The sequence below is a fragment of the Trichoplusia ni genome, chromosome 15, assembly GCF_003590095.1.
Source record: "Trichoplusia ni isolate ovarian cell line Hi5 chromosome 15, tn1, whole genome shotgun sequence".
In the NCBI taxonomy this organism is placed as follows: domain Eukaryota; kingdom Metazoa; phylum Arthropoda; class Insecta; order Lepidoptera; family Noctuidae; genus Trichoplusia; species Trichoplusia ni.
In genome coordinates, this window is record NC_039492.1 from 4771947 (window position 1) to 4791195 (window position 19249).

Consider the following 19249-nt stretch of genomic DNA (forward strand, 5'->3'; position numbering starts at 1 on the left):
TGGAATTACGTCGGCTACTAAAATATGTATTCGTCATAAAAGTATGCGCCGACTTCTGTCGAGGATAAATATTCATTATGACGGATCGTGTAGCGTTTTAGCGGGATTAAACGCTATTAACCTACGTCGCTATGCTCTCAGCTAAATCAATCGGGTGTATCTGTTGGTATGTAACAATGTGCGCACAGACGCGCTGTCGAGCCAATTACTTAAATATCCTCGTTTTAGGATTTGTTAGTGCATCTTCGCTGGCCGTCTTATCAACGTCCAGACTAAAACATGCTGAACTGCTTTTTGAAATATCAGTCAATTTGTTTTTTGTTGACTGTTAGACATGTAGCGAGGTTTTATTTTATTTATTTTGATGTGCTTTTTAGTAATATGAATTATGAATAATAAAATGCAACGAAGAATCCTGATGCTTGTAACATTTTAGAACTGTGTTCGTCGTAATGAGCTTATTAGTATTCACGTGTAAATATAACGTCTGTTATAAAACTGGAATGTCACGAGAATGACATTTCACTCGTGTTTTATTACAAACAAAAATATAAAGTGATGTGTATGTGTAATCTGTGTTAAGACGTGTTGTCGCCGTCGTCACTCACTCAATATGTATGAGCGGCTGTAAACAGCAGTGCGGGGGTTCGCTTCATCCGGCTGAGAGCTCTCATTCGCCTCTAATTAATTACTCAACTCAGTTTCAATTAAATTAACTCGAGATCGGGGCATCGACACGCAATGAATCGATGCCAGCCGCGATTCGATTAAGATCGTTAATGCCGATCAATTTTACTCGTTAGCTATCAATAAAGTTATTAAACGCGCGCCGCAAAGCCCCTACGCAAACATGCAACGCCAGGTGCACGGGGTTTCGTACTCCAATGGAAAAAAGGGTAGAATAATGTGATTTGTTCGGAAAGTTGTTAAGTGGTTGATGATTTAGATAGATGATAGACCGGGAAGTAGTTAGAAACAAGTAATGAAGATATTAAAAATGCATATTAAGCTTGTTTGAGTTTTAAATGTTTTTGTGTCATGATTCCGAGGCGGTGTCACGCGATAGAGCGGCGCGGGCGCGGAGCGGCTCGGACGACCGTCGCGTCATTTGCGGGTTGCGTGCTCCTCCGTACACTGTGACCTGCGCTGACATCAATAATAGTTAATGAAGTCTTTGCACTACGTAGTCGACAGCAAAGTGTCTGCTCGTATTACACGCTGCTTGTATTGGCTTTACGTCTTTATGTCAATGCCAACCCACATGTGTCATCCGTTCATTCATTTGACATTCGTACTCGCTTCAGACATCGACAAATGGATCAGTTAGTGAGGCACGTCAAAACATCCGTGACTCGTCTAGGACATGTGATGGGACATGCTCACACCTGTATGCTGACATGGTACGCGGTCACGATCAAATGTCGTACTCTGGACGAACTTTCATTTCCTTCCTCCAAATAACGACCAGTTTAAAACTAGAACCTTTTTTGTTTGTGTTTGAAGGTAGACAAATTCTAAGCAAACTAACAAATAATAAATGTATGCAACCTAAGCATCAACTAATCGCAAATGTTGCAATTTAAACTAAAACTTCACCACAAACGTTACTATGACGCTTTTGATATATGAACTTAAAATTTGTATCTCAAACACGGAGTAACACTAAAACTAAATTGGCCACTCGAAACTAGTTGAACCGAGTTTAAAACTGCGCCCTTAGCGGGGTGGGGACGTTTTAATTACGGCGTTTAAGTAAAAGCGACGCTACGTCTAGTCTAGCTAGCTGCATTACAGAGATTCAGCCACCAAAAGCCTCCCACTTAGCTAATGAAACATGTTCGCGTATAGTGTTTTAAGCGTCGTCGCAGCCGGCAGGCGCGCAGTGCGAGCGCCGGCGAGCGGCCGCGCGGGCTCATTGTGAGCAGAGCGGACGACGCCGGCTTCGGCGGACTCGTCTCCGCAAATCCTCATTTACTTGCATTATTTTAATGGAACTATTGTGGCCGGATGTCCTTTGTCGCGTGCGGATGCGGATCCGGAGCACCGGGCTGTGGGAAATGTGCCGGTGCATAAGTGCATCACCGCTCTGCCCTAAATTGTACCTCCCCAACTCAAATTAAATGCCAGAAAGCTCTGTTTCAATTTAGCGGATTTGAATAGTCGCCCAGATTGTGGACTCGGAGAAGGGAATGGGGATTTATTGTACACGTAACGTCTGTAAAAATAGAGAAAAGAAATAACAAGGTATCCATTTAACTAATTAAGTGGAGCGAAGTGGTTTCGAGGCCACGCAGCGCGTCCGCAGAGAGATCCCACGGACCTCTAATAACTGGCTTCCCTAATAAGCTAAGAGGTTGTCTTACTCGTATAAAAATGCAATCGGCGGAGCGAAGGCCCGGCGACGTCGTTCAAACTTTTCAAATTTTCCACCAGCGCGACGGTATTAATTTTAAATTAGAACCAGAGACGTAAATTGTCTCCACATGTGAACGACTTGCGTTAATTAAAGTTTTCTTTTTCTTTATATTTTATTCTAATGTACTACGGTATAGTACTTGTTCTTCGTAATGCAAAGTGAAACAATTGTTAGTTGTTAGCCTTTAGTTTTAATAACTATCAAGATAAATAAGTACAAGTTCGCTTTTGTTGAGCTTTGTCTGTTCATGCAAAGAAACTTAGATTTAATTTCGATAATGGTGTATTAATTTCTTGTTGGTGTACGGAGTGTTCGAGCACGCGCTTTCGTAGGGCGAGCTCACACAGTGGGCCGGTACTCTACTCGCTCGGGTCGCTGTATCACGTCTGCCGGCCGGTACGGTTCGTGATACCGGTCGTGTCGGTAACCTGCGCCCAGAGCAGTTTCACACGACTGACCGTATGATTTTTCGTGATCACAGAGCAAGGGGAGTGTGCGCCAAGCCTTAGCGTCACGACGTGATTAATTTCTAAACCTTCTGACGCCTTAACTACCTCCGTAATAACTAAACTAGACACGAACCCGGGCCCAATGAATAAATTAAATACTAATTTCTTGACATACTTTGTTTGAAGCGGATTGCCTTGCGAGTAATTACGGTTATGTTTTTATTTAGGTTAGGTCCATACCTAAAGTGAAAGTAACATTTCATAAAAATGTTGAGCAAATTTTTTTCATAAATTTTTGATGTTTTGCACAAAGATAAGACGGTGTATTATAACATTGCCCATTTATCATGTTATTCGTTGTTTATAAGGCGGATAACGGTTGGTGTCGACGTATTTTTACATTATGGTTATTAGTTAATGAGCCTTACGGTAAAGTTCGGCGATAAACACTTGTACGCATGATTACAGATCGGTAAAATTACTTAGTAGGTGAGATTATAAGCACAAGTTGATAATCGAAAATGCAATTAGTAATAGCAGTCAAATTTGGGATACGCTTGATTGTTAAAACAGTAAAAAAATAATTGTAAATAGATCAAGCATTTACAGTTTTATAACATTGTTTCGTTAAAACAATTAAATCCACATTATCCTTATAAGAACTCGCTTAAGCAACGCGCTAATATTTTAACTGCAGAAATAATTACACACATAACACGAGTATCGATCTAAATTGTTTGTTTTTACAGCGTCAGTTGAAACGAGTAATTAGTGTGGGAGTGATTAGAGGTGAGAGCAGCTGATCGGCCTCGGCACGCAACAGTAGCGGGTTCGATGCCCGGCACGGCTCTCACGAAGGGCATTCGATCAAACCACCGCCGGTAAAAAATGAAGACTGCCTAGACTGCGTTTTACTTTAAGAATTAAAGGAGTAAATTGTCCACGATTATCCAAATAACTGCGGCCATTACGGACTAGCTTTGAGTTAAGTTTTTACCGTTTACCCTTTTCCAAGTAAATGAAAGGAAGAAAAGGATAATGTGTAATGATTTTTGACACAAAAAAATAAAATAACATTATACAAATTACCATAAAAGTTACCATATTCTTACTATCTACAACCGAACAAATAATGACCTAGATAGATAACTAAATACTCGGCTAGTACTACGTAATTGGTTAATATTTATAAACATGCGTCAACAATGTGGCTCGCTACAGAAGGCACACACGGCACGGAGGTGGCGTGTCGCGGCGCGCAGTGCAAACGACCCCTTAGCTCGCGTGCCGCCACCGCTTTGAGGCCGATTGAATTAGATAGACAATAGATATTACTCATCAATCAAAACGTCCAAGAGTTTAATTGTCGAAAGTGAATTGTTTATTCTCAAAGGCTGTCAGCGTAAACAGAGCATCGACAAAAGGTTGAAGATCTGAGTCTCACCTGTCCGGTGCACTACATTAGAGGCCCGAGATCAGAGGGCCGGACTCGCCCGCAGCCAGCCCTTTGTGGAAAGATTCCCGGAGCGAGTGCGAGCCCACTTTGATGTCGAGCCCGCCAGGTAATTTGGAAAAACGTTATTTAATTAACTTTCGACAAGTCGGCGTAATCGTGTTACAAAGCCGCCGGGTGAACGGTCAAGTCTTTGAGCCACCGGCTGTTCCGCCCCGACTTGATTTTTACGCCAAACATACCGACCATAAAGGCGCTGTCATTTTCAGGTGTTTTCCAATTAACATCACGCCTTTGACCACGTCCGCACAAAGTAATAACAACTACGGCCTTTGTTATTAACTGGGTAGTTTTATTAAAGGGTGGCGGTGTAATAGAGACGCGCTTTTCAATGAAATTAATTCAATTTGTTGTTTAAAATTGATCACTTTATTTGCGCATTTTTATAATGGAGCTTTTTCGCCGGTAGCGATATTGGGGATTCGATATTAAAAATGTAGATGGGTTTGGTAGATAAATAGTCATGTGTGTGCGAGTATATTAAAGGCGGTGCGGTGTAGTTCGTTCTATTCAGTGGCCGGGACTGGTTAGTTCATTAACAAGGCTGGACAATAGTTTTATGAGTTGCCGAAATAAGTTTGGTAGTGTTTAAACTTTGGAATTGGTTAGCGGTGCATTTTGTGTGAGCGCCGTAAGCAAGTCGGCGGCGAGACAAGCCGGCGCCCGCGGCCGCCGGACGACGCTGCGCTCCACGGGATAATTAACTGTGCGAACTATCCTCTTGTCCGACAACTACTGCAATTAGGAATTTGCTTTAAAGCGCTAATAAATATCATTAACATTTGAGGCAATGGAGCGGAATTCACATGCTTTGTTGTAAAGACCATGAAGAGAGACAGATTAAGCGACTTGAGCTGTGATTAGAATTCGAATAGAACTTAAAATTTGCGTTGATAATTGTTAGGATTATTACAATTTAAATTTCAAATTTAACTTTAGAGACTTACCTAAAATATTCAATCAAGTTGCAATGCTTACTAAAAATGATTTTCTTTTCCCTATATCAAGGAATTTCACCCTCTTTTCTCCGCATACACCGCAAGTTCATAAAACGTGGTCCGAACTCCAAAGTGTTCCATACGAATGACTCCATCACATAAACAAAGCCGTGTGGTGTTCATTGAACAGTTTAATTGTATTTAATGGTATTTCTTCGCCACTTCTCTTCGCATGTCTAATAGATATAATTAATTAATGCGTTTTTCAATAATGTTTTGTAACGCTGATATTGCTTTTAAGTGTAACACGTCTGTAAAGCCCGCTGGAATTATTCTAATACTTTTAAATTAAGAAGGAACGGTGAAGTGTTTTTTTTAGATTTTAAGGTTTCTATTTGAGTTTTTTAAAACAGCCAGTCTTACTGCTATGCAGAGCTGTTTTAAGAAGAATTATCGCGAGTGAACAGATTTTTGAAATACTTTACAAAAAATTGTTACAATGCTGGTTTTCAAACTTTTTTAAATTCTAGAACGCCCAAACCTCTATAAAGTATTTTACGTAACACCAATAAAATAATTCCAAATCATAATAGGCAAATAAACTATTCTCCAATATACTTACTACCTAAAACATATTCGTCGAACGCATTAAGCACAACACAATACATTTCCATCAAAATACGTGTATTTCAGTAATTATTACCGGACAACCTAATCCGTGCGCAGTGAGTGGCCGTCGTGAGTGCAAATGGTTTCCGACGAAGCTTTCCCTCCATCCCTCTGTTACGCTTATGATTCGTGAATTTTTAACATGTCTGAGAGCTGATGGTTTTGTTGGAAAAAAATATAGATATTGGTTGTATGCTTGGTTGTTAACGATCGATACTTTTGGATGTGATTTTGTATTTTCGTTTGTTGCAATCGTCACTTTTGAAGAAATGTGTTAAGAATAAAAATAAAAAGTATAGTAATAGCAATGTAAATGAGAATTAATATTTAGTTGGCCGTTGCTTAAGAATAAAAATAAATAATAAAAATTCTCTGATTTCGTGCAAAGAGTTTCTATAACATTCAGTTACACTTTTTAAAAGTTTAAATGGCTACGTTCCATTTTCAAACACCTGTCATTGGTAACAAATGAGGCCTATACTCAAAGTATATCACCTCCTTGGTAACACTTGTTTCGTTAACGGACGTGCCTCTTTGTTAGTGTTGTTACTTTTATCAGCGCGCGTCAGAAACTAGACCGAGCGGTAATTATAGACAACGACAACCGACTGCGTATCGAACTTTACCGGCAATTGTTTTTTTTATCTTCGGAAATTGTAAGTAGGCTCTTTGAAATATGGTCTAGTTAGCGATAAAACAGTGTCTAAAGAAAGTAATTTACTTCGGTGCGTAAGTAAAAAAAAAATTGGTTTTATATGCAACGTCACTGTAAAAATCAGACAGAAATTAGGTTTTAGCGACGTAATACGAGTAAGTCAGAGTATCTTTTTTTTATATTTGAATAATAACTTTTAGCTGGTTTAATAAACTTTATCACAAGAATAAGTTATAACCTTTAAATAAACACAACTCCCAATTACGTCATCAAAATGGAAATACCAATTGCTGAACGCCCCACTCAATTGGCAATTCATGGTTGGCGTCAATCAAACGCCCGCCCCCCGGTAGACAATAATTAACACAATTAATTAACGTTAGGAAATACCTTAATTAATGTTCACGCTAGTCACGACGTGTAAGTGTTAATGGTAAAAGGTCAAGCGTGAACCCGCCCACGAGTTAAACCTTCGAAGGTATGGTATATTAAAGAATGTAAGGCGCGGCATTATCGATTCGGGTAATCGATTTTGATACGAATTTTTGAATTGTTCTTTAATCGGTTCGACGTAAGCTTTTTTTAATTCGTCGATAATTTTTAAATTCGAATAAAGAATGGAATTATTCGGTGCTTGATTGTTATTGATCGATTTTTTTCAATTCGAATTAAGATCGAAAATTTTCGCTGCGTTATGTTTATTATTTTCGTAACCATCTTTCTGAATTTAATTGATTAATTTCAAGATCTTTATAATATGTTACACGTGTACGTTAAGAGTTTGCCTACGCACGTAATTAATAGAAATAATGATAAGTAAATACACTCAAGAAATTGCTAAGTAATATTTGAATACGAATTCGATGAGTAAACAAATTATTTTTTATTAAAATTCTGTATTGAGAGTATACTTGTTTTGGTGTTTAACAAGTAAAGGACCTTTTTTTTTTTTTTTAGGCGGGGGCATATTCATGGACACCCACTCCCTCGGGGTATGGTCGGGAAATGGGTAGTGTCAGACTTTTACTGACTAAACCTGAACCGCAACAAGTAAAGTACCGGCTATCAGCTACATCGTATCTTGTGTATCTGCCTTTACCAAATTCTACCAGTTTTCAAATTCTCTACATATCGCCATTGAATTAAGTTTGAGTTGCTTTAACTAAGACCATATTAAGTGCATGTACAATGGACAGCAATATTTTTTGAAGGGGTTGCGAGCTGACACGACGTAGTCCACTTTTTAGATTACTTATTCCTCGATATAGCTGATGACATTTAAGGTTGAAGCAAATCCACTCGCCCCTCTACAGGATCTCAATATCAAACGTTATGGTCGGGAAGCGGGAAGTCTTACTACCCATTTTTTGAAAGAAACTTTAGCTTAACTTAGCATGTACTGCTATCATATGATTAACTTGTGTTACCAGTATGCCTACCTCCTCACTGTCCCAGTGCAAGTGCTATGGGATTCGCTAGCCGGTCTACTAGACCCCAATATCAAACATCATGGCTGCTGTCATTGGCTTTGCACTTAGTCCATTAGCAAGGAGTCTTATTAACCATTTTCGTATTCCTTTATCAGAGTACCTATAATATCAGTATGCCTACCTCCTCATAGTCCCTGTGCGAGTGCTGCGCAGGCGCGGCTGGTGCTCATTCTCGCGAGCGACGCGGGCGGCCCACTTTGTTCTTGCGCATGGGCGCGCCCGGCGCTCCCGTCGCGTTCGCGCTCTTCATGAGCTTCTGCCAGTCCTGCTCGCAGACTAGTGAGCCCGCGAGCATGTAATACCTGGCAACAAAGGATTTTATATCAGAAGATGTCAGATATTGAGCTAATTTTAAAACCCTGGTACTATGCTGCTATGCTGCTCATTTTTATGACGCCTATCTGATAACAATAGATTTTTATATCAGAGAAAGTCAGATAGAGCTCCTTATAAAACACTGCTGCAGTCTTAGAAGCCCTTAGGAAGCGGTGAGGGGTGGGCCAAATTGGGTGATGTGCAATGTAATTTTACCTTTCAAAATAAATGACTTTTTGAATGATTTAATTGAAAAGATAATGATGATGGTTGGTGAATCAATAGTTACCTATCGCCCTGCATGAGGTGTGAGCCACACTTGGAGCACGCAAAGCACTTTATGTGGAACACGTGGAGGGGCTGCTGCGGCGCGTTCGTCCTCATCACGAACTCGCTCGCCGGGATCGCCTGCCCGCACGCTGCGCACGCGCCGCCTGAACCGAACATTCTGGAACAATCGAGAAAGACAAGTTTATTAGGAGACCTTTTTAAGGAAGTCAGGAATGGGCAATTTAAGTTTTGAATTTGATAAACTTCAGGGCTTGGAAAATGACTCTGATCTGTACGGTTTCTTATGGTACTAAAAGAACAATATTTAAAAAAAGGAAATAGTAATTATGTAATCATAGTAGTTAATTAAAAGATCTTGTTCAGATAATAGTAAATTGATCATAGTCTAGATATAGAACAAATTAAAAAGGGCGATATCAGAGCAGAGTTAAACTTAAAATATTACAAACAAGATCTTCGCAAACTTAATCAAATACTAACTAGACTAAAAACAATTTAAATATTCTCTAATGAAGTAGTACTTAAAAGGATTTGCTTCTACTTGAAATTGAAGATTAAAATAAAATGATCGACATTCAAGCAGGACTTTGAGTTAACAATTTTAACAAGCAAGCTCCAATCTGTAAAATACCGCGATTATTGCTCGTTAGGCACTGATAAATGGATAATAAAGTAACGACGTTCACTATAAATCACTTGATATACATGATTTGTACAGTTATAAACTTTACATTAAATTATTAAGGCTATTTATAAAATTATTGCTCCATGCCAGACGTCTGGGCAGTCGTGGACATACAAAATTTAGTTGTAACTGTGTAGATTTTTACTGAAAGTTATAAATTACACAGTTTGCATACAACGCCATCTAGTCTCAAATGAAAAAAACTTGTATTATTCTCATTAGATAATCGATAAATATACTTATATTTTGTTAAAAACATTCATAATTTAGATAAGTTGCAACGGAATAAATGGTCGTGCTCATCACACAAACTTTTGTCCTAGGTTGGATTCGAACCCACGACCTTAAGTTTAGCAGTCAGGGCCACTAACCACTAGACCAATAAGCCAGTCGTAGTGATTTTAAAGATTCGGAAATTTTTTCCAAGACTCAAAGGACCACACAGCTACAAATCCTACTTAATATAACAATTTATCAATCAACATCCATCCGCCATAAAAACTATTTTCTTCTATTTTCCCGCCATATTGTAAAATCAATCACTCGTTCCCAAGTGATTTATCGTATAATTAATAAGGCTTAAAGCGGCCATTTTGAATGGTTTATTACCAATAAAACGTGTGAACACACATAACTGATAAGATAATGTTTATAACTCCTTTGACGAGTGTCATCGTTACGTTTATAATTCGCGATAAAAATTAATGGCCACGCTTTTGGTCGCCATATTTTCATTTGATGGGCTTGAAAGACAATTTGTTTTAATGTGGGAAACGAGTTTATTCATACAAAATTGATACATTTACAGTGAACTTTCGCCTATATGGTGCCAGTATGATTAGTTTTACTTCATTTTCCATAAAAACAGTCATACTTCTTTTTGTCTTCCTCCAAGCTAACTTTAACAACATTGTATCACAAACTTTAGTTTTAATTAAGAAACTCTTTGAAACAGCAATCGTTATGGTTAATTCGTTTGCATTCTTCGCATAATGCAATCTTGTAAATCACAACGAGAAACTGTTTAAGTTAATGACATGTATCCTCCAAAAAAGTTAGGTCCCACTGCGAGGCCGCTGCGACTGTGGCAGTTTAATAGCCGCATTTAATACTTAATGAGTCATTATTGCAATCGCTATTAGCGTCGCTGGCGAGCCCGTATTATTTACAACCGCCCTGAATATTAATAAATCGCAATAACAATCCGGCCGAAAGCAATCAAAATTTAATTACCTGCTCTTCTTAGCGTTATTCGTTTTGAAATGATACAACGCCGAACATCGGTAACGGGTTAAAGATAAATTTGAAAGTCTTAAAAGATAAATTCGCTTCAATCACTCGGAGCAAATAGGATTTCGTTTCATTTACTCCGGTAAGAGCGTTTTCAATTAAGGAGCGCCCGACAAACAGTATCGGCGTATGAAGGTAAAATTAATTAAACCGAGCCAAGACAAACATGTACGGATCTATTTGTGTTGGCCGCGCGGAGCGGCGCGCGGGAAGATGCGGGGATTATGCTCACGAAAAATACGGAAAACACCGGCCGCCAGCCGCGGACACGCGTGCCTACACTAGGCCCCGGTCACATAAGCCCGACCCGACGGTGACAGACCAATAAATCTTACACCGACCTAAGTGGGTCGAACTCTATGAATACCTCCAATAAATCCACTGCTTTTTATGAGTCAATTTAAATTAAAAAGATATACTTGTTACTATGTTATGATTAGCTTATACTCCCAAGGCCAATACAGCCGTACATTATAATTAATTAAGAAAATTAATATGTTTAATATTTCCTTAAGAATCTTTTGAACGTTGTACATCGCGCATCAATTCTCGGAACGGACTTAATTAAAGCGAGGACATTAACACACGTGAAGTTGTTTTATTTATTCGACCGTGTTACTTTAACAAGTTTAGTTTGGATTTACAAAATTTCGAAACTGATAAAAGACCCGCTTAGTTCAATACCTTTCATCGTGATTCGTAATTTTATTTAATGTAGTCGAACTTGTGAAGAATTTCTAATCGACAACTTTTAGGTTTCCTTTCATAGCGATATTAATTAACGAGTGTGTGTTTAACATGAGTTTAATAAATGGTAAAGTTTGGCGCGTGGCTCAGGGCCCGGTGCGGTGCCTACTCGAAGTTTATTTGCCTTCGTTACTTGTAAAATTGAATACGTCGCCGTGAATCCTCATTAATTTAAGATGTAGACTGTATCTTGACATGTTATTTTATTCATTAAGGGAGCGTCTTGAGTCTCACGGTTGTGTACGTGTCGACTTCGGATTGTTGTAAGGAACATAATTTAAAACCTCTCGACGAGATCATTAGAGCGGAGGGGTGTGGGGCACGTGAGCGACGCGCAGTTATCGCCTCTAAATATAACGTAGGCGAGGACAGGAGGACCAAAGAAACACGTCATTATCACTGCTCTTCCTAGAACTCACAAGTCAAGTGCTCACGCAGATACCGCCGCGATAACTTCGGTGTATGGACATAACTCTCTGCCACAGAACATGCTTAATTAGTACAGATTTAATTCTGTGGGACAGCTTTCCTTCCTTCAATTTTACCTCTTTGATATCCTTATTCAATAGATTTCTAGTTTTAGTAGGAGACAATGCATCTTGGTTGGTAGCTCGACTATGTTTTGAATTAGAGAATATATTTGTAAATACTTAATCAGACACAGCAACGTGCTGAACATCAGGCATACGTTTAATAATTTAATATTCTTTTATAAATATTTAACGAAGTCATCACCCATATATTCCCCTTAAATAAATTGAAATTCGAAAGACATGGTGTTCCGAAAAGTTTCAAGTTGGTAGCAAAAAGTATAAGCACTCTATCAGCTGTCATTCTACGTTTGAGATTGAATGAATATTAGTAGTACTATGTAAGAATGAACGGGGAGGCTGTGGCGGCGCGAGAGAGGGCTGGGGGCTACACGGGAGGGGGGGGGGGTGCGATTGGGTCCCCGAGACGAATGCTCTCAATAGAGCCGAGATGCGTCCGGGCCGGGATAACTTGTTGCTTCAACGTGTTTGCTATTAGACTTAAGGAAAGGACCCTAGAAATCTTTAATCGACGCCATTATGAGTATCAAAGAGGATAAAACCGCTTTGCCGTAAAAAAAGTATCACCTCCGTTTTGCAGTTCGAACAGCTTACAAGGATTCTTTTTTCGAATAATTTCTTGATGGCCTGTGATTTAAGTCTGTATAACGGAATCAAATAGTGATCCTTATTCAAATTTGATGTTAAATTCTGTGTTTTGAAATATTGGGACAACACATAAGAGTAGAGTGCTTCATGCATTCTAATAATTTGAAATGACTATTACAACTGTTGATGTGTGATAATTGTAAATAGAAAGCAGGAATAACGAGTCTTATAATTACTAGCAAAGTTGCAATACTTTCAATTTTTACTAATTGTAGATATGTGAAAGTTAGTAAGAATGCCTCGAGCAATGTCTGATCTGCGGATTGCGATGCAATTCACAAATTAACCTGTCATTTCGAATACATACATTGATTACTTTTGGGTCTTATTCATTTTAAAGCAACGAATCATATATTACTTACATAACACTTTTAAAATGCGTTATTGCGTTATTATGACAATTGACAGACAAAATATTAGAATAACACATTCACATATTAAGCTGTTCTTAACATTAAACAAAACAAAATAAACATAAATAGCGCAAGCACAAACGTTATTAACTTCAAATCGAGTCAAGGTCATCGATTTCCTAATTTAAATCGAACATCTCGAATATTGTTCCAAATTTGATTGTTCGGTTGTTCGATAGTGATGTGCTTATCACAATGCAGTGAAGGCGGGACTCACCATCGTCTGTGTATCAAGTTAACACGTCGTTAGAGAGTCTCGTTAGCGGCGCGTGGCGACGACAAGCCAAGAATTTGCTAATGACACATGCTCGCTGTAGGGCTGCCACTCGCAATAACCCGTTATAAAATGTACCGACTACGGTATTGCTAGTTGACTAATTAATGTAAGATTTTGTATCTTGGTTTTAATTGTTTTGAATATTCAGTAAGGCTGATAAGGAAAGGTTTTGAGAAAAGACGCAGGATTTTGTTTCGTGCTGTTGTTTGTGGTTTTTACTGGTTGTCTAGAATGAGCAGAAATAATAAGTGTTATAAATCGGTCTGTAATGACAAATTAATAAAAACACACTAAATTACAAATGTCAACCTATAAATATAAATTTATTCTTAAAAAGCACGGGAACCTGTTAAATCGTAAATTAACATTAATAGCTGTCAACATAATTTATTTCAATTTTAACATTTTATCACCAATTTAGTAGATATGAATTAATAATCGAAATACATAAAAAAATGTTTATTTTAAGATTCTTAGTTTAAAATTTAATTTTATAAATAAAACGAACAATCCTTTAATAAGTGGAGCAGTGTACGGAGTACGACCGATTAACCTTTAATATTTTTTACACAACACAATTTTAATTAGATCAAATGACAAACAATGTTTTTATTTGCTAAAAAAAACATTCAAAACATATATCGGACTGCTATTGAAAAAAAAAGCAAGCAAAAGTTACAATGAAATTTGAAGAGTTAAACGAAGTGCTAACCCTATTGACATTCGCGGTCGCGCCGTCTAGGGCTCGTACGCGGATGAATCAAGCGGTTTGACAAATCGGATCGCTTTAATGAATATCATGTTTATTATTCCGAACCAGTCGCATACGATTGAGCTTAATGACAGAACATGGTGTCTGCCTGCTTAGTACTACGGATCTACCATGACGGATCGTTGACTTAATTGCTAGTTTTTTAAACTAGTGTTCCATAAACGAATAGCACTGATTTTTTATTTAGAAAAGAATAACAGCTAGTTTTGAATAGTGCTTGGTATTCGATTGCCGAATAACGGTTTTGGATTTTAAAATTAGAAGGATTCAAATTAAAAAGAATAAAGTCACATTTCTGTCAACCAGTAATATCGATTTGATAAGTGCGATGTATTTGATAATAAATTTCACAATAATGTGACATTTTGGCGGTATAAATATTTCGGTAGGCAGACTTTTCTTTTCTATATGTTTCCAGGGATATTTTGTTTTGCGTAACGTTCGTTAACCGTGAGGCAATCTCGTATTCAAATTGACATAGTAAAACAACAGAGCCTCCGGACCAAGTTCCATAAACTCGTTTCAAACTCCCCTCTACACATTCTATCGGCGATTTTTAATTAAGTCCCTAGCGAGCGGCAAGCGAGCAAAGTAACACCATCAATTCATTATCCTAAACTCTGGCTCGATTGTTCCTCGCTTGCTACTTACGCAAACTTTCATTTTAATCAAGCGTTTAATTAAAAATTATCCGAGAAAAACAAAATAAGCCTGTTAGGGGGCGGTCTGAACTAATTAAGGCGCATGCGATGAGCCGGCCGACAACGGCGGCCGTGAGGTGAGCGTCCTTTAATTAAACGCCTTGTTCTACTCCAGTGGCCGTCGCTTAGCGAAACTATTACTACAACTAGAGTGGAAAAACCTAACAAGTGTTAGGGGCGTAGTCCGTTGATTGCTGGCCACCTCCGCGCGTGTAATCACCACGTAATTATAAGCGCGACGCGTCCCGGCCCGGTCTTGCACAACATGTATTATTAAATGAGAGAGGAGCCACATGCAGTCATTAGTATAGCTCCTTATTGTCCGAGTGATCGTTGTCCAACACTATCCCGCAATTAAAGCGAAACAATTAAATTTCGCTAATGAGTTCTACCAGTTTTTGTGAACGATTAATAACGGTTCATATTTAAAGCCGTTTCCTAAAGGCTGTATTAAATGTAGCGCTGTAGCCTGTAAATAAGTGAATAACAAAAACGCTATAGCAAACTTTTCTAATTACTGTTAATACCAATATCAATTAACTTGCGCTAAGAATTAATTATCTCGGTATTACGGCCCCTCATTTTATTACTAAACTTTCACTAATCAATCTTCCAAAGTAGCTTATATCGCTATAACCTTGTTCTATTAAATTCTCACTATATTTTTTCTTAATTAGAACAATTTTGTACAATAAAATTTAAGGAAATGAATGTTATAAAACTACTTAGTTAAATGTATTAATATGATACGTATCCGAATTTTTGGTTTGAATAAGGAACTTAGGATGACTCTTAATAAAAAAAATGTGAAGAGGAAGGATCAGCATGCAGCAAATAAGCGAAAAATTTTAACAAAATTCATTAACGAGTTGACAGACATAGTTCTGAATAATTAAAGTTTTATTGTCTAAGCGACGAGTTGCCGCAATTAATTTAATTTATTTTATTCTCGTACAGTGAATACAGTTGTGCAGCTTAATAATTATTAGGTAATAACAGTTTATTCCGCAATTAAGACGTGTTTCATGCCCTTAATTTTGTCTAGCTCCATGCAATTATCTCAATTCCGCAGCGAGAGAAACTCTAATTAAAAATATCATTTAAAACATTCGTAGTCAAAATGTGTACAACGTTAAACTACGCGGATTGATGTAAAGTATTAATTATCCCAATTATGGGTGTCACGCATAAATAATAATAATTAATAAGTGTTAACATTTGTCAAAAGCCGCACTCGTACGATGAGCTAATCGACTATCACCGCTAATTGCCGTGGCGCTCCCGCACCCGGCGGGCGGGCGGGGGGCCGCGGGGGACGGGGCGCCACCCCCTCCCCCCGAACTAATTAGATAAGTTTGCAACTCCACTGTACTTCTGGTGTTCCACTCCGCCGGTAAGCATCAATCTTTTTAATTAAACATTTTTGACACCGCAACGATTAGCCATCGAACCCATTTCTATGCTAATATAGTGAATAGTTTTAATTTAAATGCAAAACGAGGAGCGAATATGGCCACAAATTTACACAGTTATATGCGTACTGCATTTGTTTAAGGATTTTTTACGCGTTTTTATTACGAAACTACAAATAGTGTTCAGTGAAAAAACCTTATATAAAATATTTTTATAGGCACATCTTGGTATATGGTAACATTAGTAGTCACCACGTAGATTTTAGAGCTTATAAAACAAGGCTGTTAAAGTCAAATTAGGTTTACTTTATGTGATCACTAATCAATATTTGATTTATATTAAATTGATGACTTAATGCTCAAAATTCGACAGTTAAGCTACGAAATTTGAATAAAAATAACATAACACCAGTTCGGTGGTGCCATCAAAATAAATATGATTGTAAAACGCGTTGCGTGGAAAGCTTGGGATTGAGATATACGATAACGTGTCTATTTGTCTATCAATAGAAAAGACATTATGCAAATATTGTGTCCCAAACGCGGAATTCATATACAAAATAGGTTGTTACCATAATTAATTGGTTATTGACTCAATTCCCGTGCCCATAATACCTGTTTTAATCAACCCATTTGTAAGCAACAAAAATTTAATAGTCGAATCAATTTTGTTCCGTTAATAGTTCGGAGTCGGAATCGATCCGACTTAACACGAATAGATTTTTATAATGGCCGCCTAACCAAATATTATTTACATTTTATGCAAACAAATTTATCAAAGTCGATTGGGAATTATGTCAAATTGATCATAATCAATTTTGTGAGCAATTAATTTATGAGACAAGTGCAGATACTTGCTAATAAAATAAGAGTGGACTCCATTATAGATGAGCGCGGGGCAATAAATCAGGACATACAATGGCACATTGTCTGTCGCTCAACCTGATCAAATAAATAAATAGGTGGCGATCGGAGACGCTTGCGCAGATCTTATCACGCATCTTGGGACATTTATAGAAGCGAAACCGCCGAAACGACCTCTCTATATAAGATAATAAGGCTTTAACTATCAGTGTATGAAATCGCATGTATCTAATCGTTGTCCATGTTCGGCATGGGGTTAAGCGATTCATAGCTTTGCTGCTATTGTGTTTCGGTTGAAAATTGAGTGGTTAGCGGGGCTTGTTAGTTAGAACAAGAGTCGGCTGAGATGGATGGCAGCGAGCGAAGACAACTACGAAGGTTTGCACTTCATCTTTCATCGTTATATGCTTTGCGACGCGCGAACTTGTAACGTAAATTAAGGGCATCCAGATCTAGCGACACACTGCCTTCTAAGGAAACAAGGATTTCTAAAATATCTCTGCTACCTACAAAAGCATAAATATGTTTTAGAAATCCTTGTTGTTAAGTACAGGAGCTAAGAGTTGTGAATGACATTTCGGTGAAAATGACTCCTAGTAGCAAATCTATTCTTCTTTCAATTATATTCACTATTACTGCTTACGAGATTCTTTTAAGGATGTTCGAAGAATGTGTTAATGTTTATCTAGTAAGACGTATAAATATTATTAAGAACCAACTGTTCAACAGCCAGTTAACCATCTGTTATTAATATTATAACTGTGTTTATTCTAGCTGCAGCAGCCAATTAAATAAATGAAATTAAAAAGCCGTAAAGTTTATACTAAATTGCTACACGTTATTAAAAACGTCGGTCATTTTTTGTAACACGGAAGCATATTATATTTAAACTAATCAACATTTCTGTTTCTCTGGAACTTTGTAATTAGAAAATTGCCAATCTATGAATAAGATTAGTAGGCTAGTACTTAACATATCGTATCTTGATCGATTCCTAGATGAGAGCTCAGTGACTGAGTGTTGTGCAAACAGTGCGATGCTGATCGGAGGCCCATAAAATAGGCGGCTAAACCACAACCGCGATGCCAAAACATGAGGCAAGTTAGAGCGATAATTAAGTTGCGCTTTCGCATTACACGCAACACATGACATTCACAATTTACATGCGATATTAATGAATCTCGACGCAAATTTTAACCGGTGTCCAGTAACGGTCGTTAGGGAGCTTTATTTAGGGTAAAAGGCCCAGTAATTGGCCCGGCCGGATGCAGCGCACAGGTGCTCCGTGCGTGCGCCCTCTCGTGGTGGCCGCAGGAAATGAGAGCCAATTTGAATTTCTTCCGTAGCGAATCGATTAATTGGAGAGCTATTAAATCATGTTTCGGTTATGATTCCAAACGAATATATCGACGTTATTTATTTTTTCCTCACACCTGGCCCGAGTCAAAGTAATAAAAAGTTATGAGACAATGAATGATTAACTCAAAAGTTTTTTATTCACACATAAAAATAAAAGTTAATTAAATAATTAATGAACAAAAAGTGTTGAGACGAAAAAGCGTATCCTGGCGCAATGATGATTCAAAGAAACGAATGTTACAAAGTACGGCGGCAAGTAAACGTGGAACTTCAAAGTTCCCTCACAACATTATGGAGGCACGTACTCATATTTCACTCGATCTTGATTCGCCATCGCAAACAATTTGTAACGTAAAGGGTAATTAGGAGTTTAACCTGCACGAAAATAAAGGAATTATTAGAAAACAATCCGGACAGAAAGGAGGGGGTGCAGGTCGGCTAGCGGCGCGGAGGGGAGGAGGGGGGGGGGGTGCACGAAGGAAGGGTGTCTAATTAGGGAGTGGGGGCGAAGGTAATGAGCCGCGATCGCCGCTCCGATATAACGAAGGCTATTTACGCGGTGGTCGCTCTGAAAATTGCGAGGTTTTGTTTTAAAAGCGGTTACCGTTTGAGTTTTGCGATTAAGGAGTTTAATTAGACAGTGTTGTTTACAACCTCATTACGGTAGGTAACGTCGGTGGGAAATAGCCTCGGATATCGGCCGATAATTTATGAAGTTGAAAAATGAGTTTCTTGCTGGCAAGTAGATTTTGTTGTAGATTACAAGCCACACAATCCGGGCCTATGAATAAACA

The 19249-nt window shown here is 38.2% G+C and overlaps 1 protein-coding gene across 1 annotated transcript in view; it reads right to left on the bottom strand.

The window, feature by feature from the left end:
• The window catches only part of LOC113501497 (LIM domain transcription factor LMO4), an 86041-nt gene that overhangs the window by 22460 nt on the left and 44332 nt on the right, over nucleotides 1-19249 (bottom strand). The window contains exons 3-4 of the mRNA XM_026882671.1: nucleotides 8735-8893; nucleotides 8252-8432 (exon numbers count right to left, since the gene is read on the bottom strand). Coding sequence (XP_026738472.1) covers nucleotides 8297-8432; nucleotides 8735-8893 — 295 coding nt within the window. The 3' untranslated portion in view covers nucleotides 8252-8296. The remainder of the gene's footprint in view (nucleotides 1-8251; nucleotides 8433-8734; nucleotides 8894-19249) is intronic.